Raw genomic sequence first — 12,406 nt, 5'->3', positions numbered from 1 at the left:
ATTGAAGAACTTATAGTCAGTTTTAGAAGTGCAGGAAAAATTCATGACCTTGAACCCACATCGGTCTGTGGGGGTTACATTACTGACAATAAGTTTTGGAAACTTATAATTTGGCCCCTAAATTAGGATGTGACAATTATACCCTCCTAATTTCATCCTCGAAGTTCATTCAAGTCACAAAAATGCAGAAATGAAGCTTTCATCAATTCTTCAATATCTTCTAATAGCTTTTACAGAAGTACGAATCATCTACTAATCCTTAACCAACTAAGTATACATTCTCGTCAGAACTCTCCCTCATTCCAATAAAAGAATCAGAACGAAATTATCCCTAAGGAATCAATTCAACCTTGGCTACGAGGTTAGGTTCATAAAGCGGTAACATCTCCCAATTTCATTTCTGGAGTCGAACCAAAATTTCTCGAATAAGTAACTCTCACATTACTCATGAGGTACTTTACAGAATTTAGACAAACGTTACTGGTATTCCTATATGCATAGATTGAGCCCTAACGGATAGAAAACTTAGGTTAGCTCATTACAGAGAGGGACTCGACCTTGGAGTTTCCGACTTAGAGAGTACGATCAAAATTTAGGGGCATGTACAAACCAAACATCTTTTGAATGTCAACCGGTCGGTCTAATTAGAAAAACTCGACTCAACTTAAGCTCTGATACCACTAAATGTAACTCCCATAGACCGATACGAGTTAAAGTCCCTGAATTTTTCCTACACTTCTAAAACTGACTATAAGTTTTGAAAACTTATAATTTGACCCCTAAATTAGGGTGTGACATATGTACTTATATATATATATATATATATATATATATATATAAGTATATATGTGTGTGTGTATTTATAAGTATATGTATATATTTAAATAAATACAAGTCCATTTTATTAATATAAGCTCATTTGTATTATAAAATGTATAACTCAATACTTATAAACCTATTTGTAAGCCCAATATACAATTAAGTATATATACAAGTCTATTTTATTAATATAGGCCCGTTTATACTACAAAATACATAACACAATCTACTCTTATATATATAGTTATCATTGATCAATGATGTATGTATATGTATGATATGTAATTTGAGCTATTTTACATCTTTTGCAGTCATGCTTTTTCTATGAGAATCCTAAAGTTTTTCTCTTTCTTGAGTTCTTCTTCTCTGTGATGTGAAAATTTGTTGCTTTGGTCCATTTCTTTGTGATAGCTTTTAACAATGCTACGGTGATACATAAAAAAGGGTATTTGTTGAAATTACTTGTACTTGGAAGGAAGAAAAGAAGAACAAGACAAGGTGCCAAAGCAATCCCTTTTTCAGAATCTAACCACAAAAGAATCAACATTTTCTTTGATAAATGAGGGGTTTTGTCGTTCCTTTGCTTGATGGGTCTTAAGTTGAGAGTGAATGAACAAATAAGGACCAAAAGGGTTTGGTTGCCCAAATTTTTGTTGCTTCGGGTAATGGTGATTTCAGCTATGGAAATTACTCTTGAGCTTTAGGTTTTCTCTCAGTTACAGAGAAGGGGGTGAGTTTTGTGTTTAAAAGAAAATGGTTTAACTGCAGCTTAGTCACTGAAGTTTGTAGAGTTCTTGAATTTGAAAACTTTTAGAGTTTAATGACCAAAATAGAATAGAAGAAAATAGTTGAGTGATGAATGGTGTAATTTACCCAATTTATAACAGCAGAAAGTAACGGTTTCATTAGTCAACGACGGAAAACATTGGTCAAAATGCTTCATTGAGTTTCTTTCGGAGTTGGAGGGTCACATTAATCCAAAAAAAAGGATGAGGGTCATATTGGTTTTTTTAAAATTCGAGTACCTTACCTTGTTGCCTTAAAAAATAAAACAAAAGAGATGAACTATGTAGTTTACCCCTTTTATATATAATATAATTAAAATTATAGGATTTTTTATTTTTATATTATTAAAATATATTCTTTAATTATTAAAAATATAAAAATTATTATAAAATATATTATTTTAATAATTTAAAATATAATAAATAATTATAAATATATTATTATAAAATATATTATTTTAATTATTTTAAAATATGAATATATTCATATCGAATCGGGATTTTAATCTAAAATACGCAAGGCAAAACGAAATCTAAAATTTATCAACTCGAAATGGATCAAATTTAGGAAATATATTTTCATATCAAGATTAGAGCAACCAAAAAATCTGCCTGGCCCGTCCCGTGCACATCACTGGTGTTAGAGGTTCTTTGGAAGTCTAACTGAATAACAAAGAGAAAAATAAATAGAATCCTGGCGCCAGAATTAAGGATAAAAGAATTATCCACACACACAGAAATGGACGGCATAAAGATGATCGTATTTGAGATTCTTTCAAAGTCTTAAGTATAAGGGTTGGAAAAATAGATTCAATCCCAGCACTGCAATAACAAGAAAAACCTCTTTCGAAAACACAACTACAATAACTATCCACAGCCCAAAATCAAACGGCTAACATTAATTTAGTGATCATCTGCTTTAGACTTTTTTTTTATTTCTTAATTTTTTATTTTTTATTTATTTCACATTTTTAATTCTCTTTTGACTTTTTTTTTGTCTTTTTTTTCCCAATTCAGAGCCAATTTCAACTTCACAGCGAAGAATATTGGACTCGAGACAACACATGTTCAACTTCACAACAAAGGGACGGCTGGTTGTCAACAAATAATTTCCGGTTTCAGAGCCAATTTCAACTTCACGACAGAGGATATTGGACTCGGAACAATGCTACTTACTTGGAGGGATATCCAATTTCAGGCTCAACTTCACGACGAAGGGGCCCTATACGATTCCAAATTCACAAACAGATTGACCCAACTTCACGACGAAGGGGTCATCTGTAACGTCACAACACCAAAGTCTTCAGGTCAAGTTCCACCTCACAACGAAGTATCTGAGCCAGGAAGACGACTCAGAGGCCACTTGTCAAAAGCTTTGAGCTCGTTTTCAACTTCACAACGAAGGATTTCGTGCTCAGAGTTTTCCATTTTTGACTTAACCTCACAATGATGGAGTCATTTGTGATTGACAAACCAGTCTTAATATCGGACTTCAACTCTACGACAGATGATATTCGATATGGCCGAAATTTGTATATTTTAATCTTGCTCTATTTTCATACACGATAAACGAGCAAAGAGGGGCAGCTGAAGATACCAAATTTCGCCCAGAAACATAAAACACGTGAAGCCCAAAGACTTCTATCGCCTCTCACCAGCGCAGCAACCCTCATATGTGAGGACTCTTAACAGCCGCCGTGCGCACGCAACTATCTCGAGAATCTCGACCATTATCAACCACCAGCGTTAGTATTTTACTAGGATTAAATACCCAAAAATAGGAGTACATGAACACTATAAATACATTGTAATCCCTTCTGTAAGGAACACAGAGATTTCATACGAAATGCAAGCTTTTTCTACCCCATACATACGAATACTCGAGCAAAAAAACAGTGAAAACACAGAAGCTTTCCAGCAAAATCAACGATTTACACTAGAAATTGCACAAAAAATACGAAGGAATACCAAGGAGATCGCAGCTTTGTACCAATCTCGAAGCTAAATAAAAAAGACGAAAAAGGTTCTTAACGAGGCGACGCGGGCTAGGAGCCTTTGGGAGTCGGCCACTGCGAGATTTGTGAAAGGTTAGGGATCTGTTTCCATCGCACGAAATAAAAAGGAAAGGGATATTTGTGGTTCACGTGATCTGGAGTTAAGATAGAAAGATGAGTGCTTTTAATTTGGTTGTTTGGGTAATATGACATAGGGTGCGATATTTGTAGTTATCTTTTACTTTGGTCGCTTAAAGTATTGGTTATTCACATTCAAGTCCCCTCAATTCCTACGTGTTTTGCATAATGACCCCAAAATATATGCGTAAAAATTGCGTTAAACCCCCTTAAATGTCACGTTTTTTACATTCTGGTCCCTAAAATTCTACATTTATTTATTTCACTTTTTGGCATTTTAATTCATTATTTTTAATTTAGCCACTACATGTTTCTGGCTTTGTTTATTTCTAATTTTGACACTTTATTTTTGTCTATTTTATTTTAGTAACTGTTTATTCCCAATTTGGTATTGCTTTTCTTATTTTTGCATTTTATCTTTGTTTATTTTTAGCTATTATTTTATGTTTCTTACATTGGATTTCTTTCATTCCTTTTATTTATTTATTATTTTTAAAAATACTAACTTTTTTAATCTTTTTAGGATAATTTTAATTGATCAAGAGGGTAAATAATTATAATCTAATTCATAAATTCTAATTTAAATTTTTAATTTTCGCAATTAAGACAACCGGTAAATAATTGGTATCGAAAGGGCAGTTCAAGGGTGTTAATCCTCCTTGACCGTAAACGACTCCCGAAACCCAACACATTTCTGGTTAAAACGCAGATCAGGTAAGACATAGGGTATTCGATCAACCCTTATATTTAAAAAATGATCGGTGGCGACTCCAATCCACATTTTTCAAGTCGAAGCCCAATTCCGGGGCCCGACCGAAAGACGGTTCCGACACCCTAAACAAAAAATTAAAAGATAAGCAATCATTTAAAAAATTAACATCATTACAAAGAGATTCAATACAAAGTGAAAAACGTAAGGCACCTATAATCATTCATTCAACAAAACATATTCATTACAAAAAGCTTGACCAATACAATCAGTTTACCATATGCTATTGATGCAAAACAGGCCGAAAGGTGTGTAGGTTCATTACCATATGCGATGATTGTTCCAATAATAAAATTTTCAATACACGATTTGAATTAATCGATCAATAAATCAAATATCGATAATTATAGTAAAAAATATTCCATTACAATGTATGATAAGTATTAATACAATAATTATGAAAATAAAAAATGCAATTATCAAGATAAGTGAAAATTTAACATGCTAGTATACAATACTTTTTAATTATATAATAAAAAAGTATATGTGTGTTAATGAAAATAAAAAAAAAAGTTGATAATTTAATCGTCCAAGGAAAATAGAAGAGAAATCTAATTTGTGTGCACTACTTTTTAATGAAAACCTCTTCCTTGAGATTGAGAAGCAGGTCCCGGGAGATGTCCGAAAACTCTTCTTCGTCGGCTTTCTCTTTGTTGATCATTGTGCTGACCAAAAGAATTCGTCGGTGGCCCCATTGAAAAACTACCCAACATTTGGTTATTGTGCGGCATCTGTTGTTTGTGTGAAGTAGGAAACGGTTGAACAACAATATCAGCTCCGAGTCTTTTTCGCAACGCTGATCCTTGCTCTTGCTGGATTCTATAGTAAGAAGAATCCATCGGAATACCATTATTTACCATTACTTGATGATTTTCGATTTCACCTCCTCTAATTTGCGGCAATCCAGCATAGCTATTGAAGGGTTGCTCCATTCCTATATTTGGGTTAATACCATAAGCAGAATTTGCAGCATTGATGTTGGGATTATGTGCAAAATCACCAAGCGCGGCATTGTGGTTCAATGCGAACACACCATGGTTAGTCTGGTAATTAGAGTAGGGCACAATAATACCATTCTGTTGTTGTTGATTTTTTAACTGTTGAAGCTCTCTCTTGAGATGCTTGAACAACCCTAGAGGCCCTTCAACTGGATCACTCTTCCATGCAAAGGCTTCCCATTCAAGGGACTCCACGGCTCTTTCTCTCTCATGAGGACTAAGACTGGACAGGATCGCCGTCACGTTTTTCACGCCAAAAATCTTGTGAACTTCTCGGAAAATATTTGCTTTGTCTGCAGGGAAGTAGAGAGCGAATAAACAGTTGGCTTCGCACTTTCTCCTTTGATACTTGCATGCCGCGCAGGCGTGCCGATAATTTGAGGCTTCTTCAGGGTTTGACATTCTTCTTTCTATGGACAAAATGAAACATAAAACGACTTAGGAGGCCGAATATAGGGTTTGTGCGATAGAATTTAGCTTCTTTATCACCAAGGTAATCTAGGTTTTCATAAATTCTATTTATTTATTTATTTATGTTAAATATCTATTATTACTTAAAGTAATAGTTGGTTTTACTTCTAACTTTATCACGAGTTATTAAAATATTAACATTAGATTTATCGATTTACTGAGAGCCGCTTTCGAGTTTTACTAAAGTTAAATTAGTGATTGATTAATATGATAAATTAGTCAGATACAACTCAGTTATAAAAAGTTAAATATGTCAATTCAAAAAGTAATACAAATAAATAAAATAAAATAATTTAATAAAAAGTATTTTTATAAAAATTTGTTCACCCACGCACCAACATTGTTAATATTACGATGGAAATTATCAATTTAAATTAAACTAATTCTTATTAATTAGACCAAAAAACAAATTTAATAAATAATTCCAAAAAGTCCTTCAACTTTCACATTATAAATAACCACTAATTTTGCAACCTCACACGTTTTACAACGATGGAACTACTACACTCCTCTCTTTAATAATATTAATTTAAAAACAATTTTAATTTTTTATGTTTTAATGTAACTTTCTTTCACGATATTCCTAATTTTAATAAATAATATTCTTTGCATAGGGTTGGGTTAACATAAATTGTAATTTATATATGTTGAAAGCTTCGACCAGCCCAATTCACCTACTATAAAGGACCTATGATATATCACTAACACTACACAAGCTTTTTGACGTTTGTTAGCCTTTTACCTTATAAATTATTCTAGAGAATTCTTAATATATATACATAAACACACGAAATAACACTTATATATTTCTTTAGGATTTTCATCACCTTCTAACGATATCTATATTCATATTTGAATACAAATTTTAACTAAGAGTAATATTAGAAATTAATTAGTACCAACTCAATGAATAAAATATTTTGAAAGTTAAAATATAATAGATTAAGTGTATTTTATTTTATTTTTTTCTTTTTATATAATATCGTTAAATAATATTGTTTAAATCTAAACTCATCAAATGATCTCAGTGATAAAAGAGAGTGTTGTTTTCACTAGATGTCTCGCGTTCAAATAATTGCATTTGCAGGATGTCTACGTTCTTTTTTTATTAAATGTCTACATTTTTAATGATTAAGAAAAATTATAAACATATAATATATTGTAATCATCTTAGCCTAAATCTCTCGTAAAAATATACCACCTCTGTGAAGAAAAATATACACTTAAAAATACTACCAATACTTCTTAAAAACTACCATTCTTGGTAATGAATTCAAGTGATATATCAAACTAGTTAAGAATGAGAAGAGAAAATGAGCAATACGTTCCTTTTTTGTTTAATGATGGGCCATGGAATATTTCATAGATGTAGGGGATTTGATCATTCTGATTCGAGAGAAAAGAAAAAAAATTCATTGTACTGCAGCGGGATCTTGCATAGGCTAATCGGCAAATTTAGTGCCAATGAGAGGTAGATGACAGCGCTGTAAACCTTAGGCTATGGAGATCCATCTTCTCTTTATTCCCTTTAATCTTTTAAAATTTGTTGACAAAAATCTGAAATTATTTTAAGATCCAATTGTTCATATCAATGAGCCCACGATAAGCTTCCTCGTCGATTATATTTTCAATGTTAGATAAATTGATTGTATTATTTGACCCTAATTTGTAGGTTATGAGCTAATGAATTGTGATAAAAAATAAAATACATGTCTAGTACTTCAAGTATCACTTTTGTTTATGTTTTGATCACCTAATTATTTTTTGTTCAAAAGTCATTTTAATGTTACGTTTTAATTTCAATTTAATCACATACCGTTAAAAATTTAACAACAGTATTGATATGCCACCATAAATTTTTTAAAAAGATGTTGTATCAGCAATTCAATTATTTTTTTAAAAAAGGATGACCGTAATGAAATCAATATGATCTAAACAATAATCACTTAATGATCAAAACGAAACAAAAAATAATAATTAGGGTACTAAACATATACTTTACCCTAAAAATCCAATATCTTGGTGATTTGATAGACGATTGAGTATGAAATTGTTTAAATTGATAAAGAAATGAAAATTTTGATTGGAAGGGTGTGTTCAGAGAAAGGAAGACGATGAGAAAGTTGAAGAAAATACTAGAGATCCGAAATTAGGGTTTGGAGAGATTCAGCATTTTATGAATGATTAGATTAAGTTTCTATTTCTATAATTTTTGTTGTCTCATTTCACTGAAAGCGACAACGAAAGGGAAAACAATTTAAGAAATATTTTTATCATATAATGAAAAAATAACTACAATTATGTGTAGAATATAGTACTTTTTTCTATTTTAAATAATATAAAATTAATTTATCTTCAAAAAATATAAAATTAATTAATTTAGTAAATAAAATTCATTTTTAATTGATATATAAATTTGAAACTTATTTTTAATAGATTATTATAATTCATAGGTATTTTAAAAAAATGTATATTTATTTGAATTTTCAAATTAAAATTTTATACAAACTGTTAATAATTTTAAGATGATTGAAAGTTTTTATATAATTATAATCAAATTTTATAAAAATATTAAATTCATATTTTGATTAAATTTTATGAGTTGAATAAAAAATGACTTTTTTTATTAACATATCATCAATATTGATGGAGTTAATTAAAACTATATATTTTTTATTTCTTAAAGAATTTTGTAATTAAAAGGATAGATATCACTGTAAATGAATAATGACACCACATTTAAAATAGTTGTCACCCCTTAAAAGAATTTGACACCTAAAATTAATCTCTACCTCCTTAAAAATATTTTCTCACAAACTTAAAAACCTTTTTTATATACTTTGAAAATTTAATATAATATTCAATTGTATTATTCTGTACTTTTTTCTCTTGCTAAGATTAGGGAGGTTTTTAATAAGACATATGTTAATACCTTTTTCACCCAAAAAAGTATTTAATACAGTAATTACTTTTTTTTTTGCTTTGCTCTTATCATTAATGTAACAATAATTAATATTGAAGTGATTATTTTATAATTTATAGATATATAATTATGATATTATTATTCATTAAAAATATAAGTGATCACTTTATAACTTTTTAAAATCAATTGATTAAAATAAAAAAGATGAAACGAAAGAGACTGAAACATAGCTTACCTAAACTTTTCCCGATTGAATGAATGGTGAACGCCGGTTGGCACTCAAATTTAGGCATGACCGTGCTTGTATTTACTACAACCACGTTTGCATTAAGTAACTGTTCTTTTGACCGCCTTGCCCATTTATTGTAATCATGTGCTCCCATCATCTATTTTTTTATGGATAAAATGTACCATTTTCATGCTGCGTTTGGTTGATTAATTGTTCTTTAGGAACAGTACCGTTTTCATGCTCGTTTTGTTGATTAAATAATTGTTCTTTAGGAACAGTTTTAACCTCTGGACAGAGAAAAAGGGGTAGAATAAGTTAGTTTATTAAATGTCAACTTTTAACGGAGATGATGTGGTTATTAAAAAGATTAATATAATTATATATTTAATCTTTAATATTATATATTTATTATTTTAGTCTTTATTTTAATTTAATTAATAAATTTAATCTTTAATTAGATAATGACGTGCGTCACTATTTGATTAAAGAATACTTTCTTAATTTTTAATTTTTTTAATACAATAAATTTCCTCTCTGATTAAGTGGTGAAATGTGTCACCGCCTTAATAGCGGGGAAATTAATCAAAGGGCATAAATAATTAAATACTACAATGGGAGGATCGACCTTGTTTCAAAGGACGAGATTTCAAACGCTTGAGTCACTAGGAAGGCTCTATATATGATAAAATTGTGCAACGTTTATTATACATTCTATTGTGGTTAACAAAAGGAAAAACTAATGCCAAAATGTTATCAGGAGGATTGATATAATATATATATTATAAATTCAAGATATATATATATATATATATTATTTTTATAATTATTTTTAATAATTATATATGAAATTATATTTTAAATAGTTAAAATTATATTTCAAAATTTCATTTAGCAAACTCAAAATCATAAACACAATCCAAATCAAAAGATGAATTTATAATTCAAATATTAACTTTTTTTCATCAAAAAATTCTTTAGAATTATTTTTTATTTACGTACGACCAATTTTAATCATATTAATGTCATAATTTAAATTACACATATCAAATTACATATTCAATAAAAATTAAAATATAAACGAGTTGTATATTTTTTAATAAAAATTATTAATGATGTTAAAAATAATTAATTTAAAGATTACATATATAAAATATAAAAATATTTTTAAAAAATTAAAAATTAAAAATTCATTTTTATTTCACATCTTATATTTAGTTATTTATTTCATTAATAAGTTTTAAGAATATGTAAGCAAATATTATTATTTTTGTAACACCCTAACCCGTACCCGACCCGAATATGAGTTCGAGATGTCACATTGACTTTTTAAAACAATATTCTTACAAAATAACAAAACATTTGGACTTTTATTAGAAAAATACGATCATATATTGTTGAATTATATTTTATTATAACAAATTTGAAAAAAATACGCCTTTATGAACAGTGTCGTGAATAGTATCGAATGCTAAAATTTTCCAAAATGCTACAGGGGTACCGATACCCTGCTATAGTGTACTGATACCCTTGCTACAGTAATTTCATCCAATTATATAAAAACTCATAAAATTTAAACTTTCATCACTATACATTTACCATTTACATAAATACGTTTAAAACATTCCAAAACTCAATCAGAGCATATCGTATTCAAATCTTTATTTACATGCCAACCCATATCAGTATTACAAAAATATTCTGATCTGATCTTTGGAAAGGAGAAACTGACATGTCTTGCTTAACTTTTATCAATCTTTCTTTTCTCGGAACCTACGTGTAAAACAATCACACGCTAAGTCATTGACTTAGTGAGGCATATAAAGCATATAATAAAGAATTTCTATAATTATAAACAATTCATACTTTAATATCATACAAAAACATATATCCTTTCATATAACTAATACACACATATACATATATCGTTAACATGTTTATCAGTACTTATATTAGTATCACTAATTCTCTTTTTATCATGTAAGCATATACTGAACCTTTCTATACTCGTCATCGGGCATCCATGTCATTTCACAATAGATCACACATAGTATCATATCAAGTTATTTATTATCTTTAAAGCCCATGTATACTATTGAGAACTTAATGTATGTGAGTACTTTAAGGTTGTGCACACATATGATGTAACCACAACTAGTATAATAATCTGTCCATATGTCCCGAAGAACATAGGTAAACTATCCATATGTCTTGAAGAACATAGGTAATCATGTTCATATGTCCCGAAAGACATAGGTAATCCTGTCCATATGTCCCGAAAGACATAGGTAATCCTGTCCATATATCCCGAAAGACATAAGTAATACTGTCCATATATCCCGAAAGGCATAGGTAATCCCTTGACTCTTGGCATGCCAACTATACCTATAGCTCTAATATCACATAACATGGGCATTCTCTTTCATATCATTTCACATATTCACATGCACATTTCACTATTCATATGATTTCATAATCATATGTCACTTAGCTTATAACACTTCTCTTGTGTTCATATGACATGTAAATCATTGTCATCTCTTGTTCTCCATACATCACATATATCACATATTCATATAGACTCACGGTTTTTATCACCTATTATGACATTCACATATACATTTTTATATCACATAAACCCATATCTTCTTATCACATAGCTTCTTATTATATCATTCACATCATATAACTTATTGTCACATAATCTCATATTACATATACTCATTTCCATGCATTCATACACACATAAGAATCACCTATTGTATCTCATAGACATATCATTTCCATACCTTTATGACATAGCTCATATAACTTTTCCTGCATATTCATGTCACATAATGTATATGGTATGAACTCATATCATGTTTCATAATATGAAATGAATCATATATCAAAGTATTAAATCTAGACTTATCACAAGTCTAGAACTAAATATACTACTATAATCATGCTATGCATAGGCACTCACCTTAGTCTTGCTTGCTTTGATTCGATCATAATTCTTCAATTGTTTCGGAACGAGATTACGTTCTATGTCTACGTAACAATACATATATCCATATCAATATTCAAATTGATATACTCTAATATTCCCTTTTCTAAACTAAAGGAAAAGATCAATTTTCGTTTTCCCTTTGAAGTGTATCGATGTTTCTTCATTTAAGAGTGTATCGGTACATATTGAATGTGTATCGATGCACCTTGCCCAAAAATTGTATTTTAAGCCCGAAAATTCATCATTTTCAGTTTAAATTCTTCATGTTTCATTCCCTTTTCTATTTTT

General features: G+C 29.6%; 1 protein-coding gene across 1 annotated transcript; it reads right to left on the bottom strand.

Annotated features, from left to right (window-relative positions):
• Window positions 1–5,077: 5,077 nt before the first annotated feature.
• On the bottom strand, window positions 5,078–5,905 carry LOC120131806 (LOB domain-containing protein 12-like). The gene has a single exon (XM_039148711.1). The coding sequence runs from the start codon at window positions 5,903–5,905 to the stop codon at window positions 5,078–5,080; it is 828 nt and encodes a 275-aa protein (XP_039004642.1).
• Window positions 5,906–12,406: the final 6,501 nt, after the last annotated feature.

The sequence above is a fragment of the Hibiscus syriacus genome, unplaced genomic scaffold (genome assembly GCF_006381635.1).
Source record: "Hibiscus syriacus cultivar Baekdansim isolate YM2019G1 unplaced genomic scaffold, ASM638163v2 tig00110556_pilon, whole genome shotgun sequence".
NCBI classification, from domain to species: domain Eukaryota; kingdom Viridiplantae; phylum Streptophyta; class Magnoliopsida; order Malvales; family Malvaceae; genus Hibiscus; species Hibiscus syriacus.
This window is presented reverse-complemented; position numbering and strand designations above follow the sequence as displayed.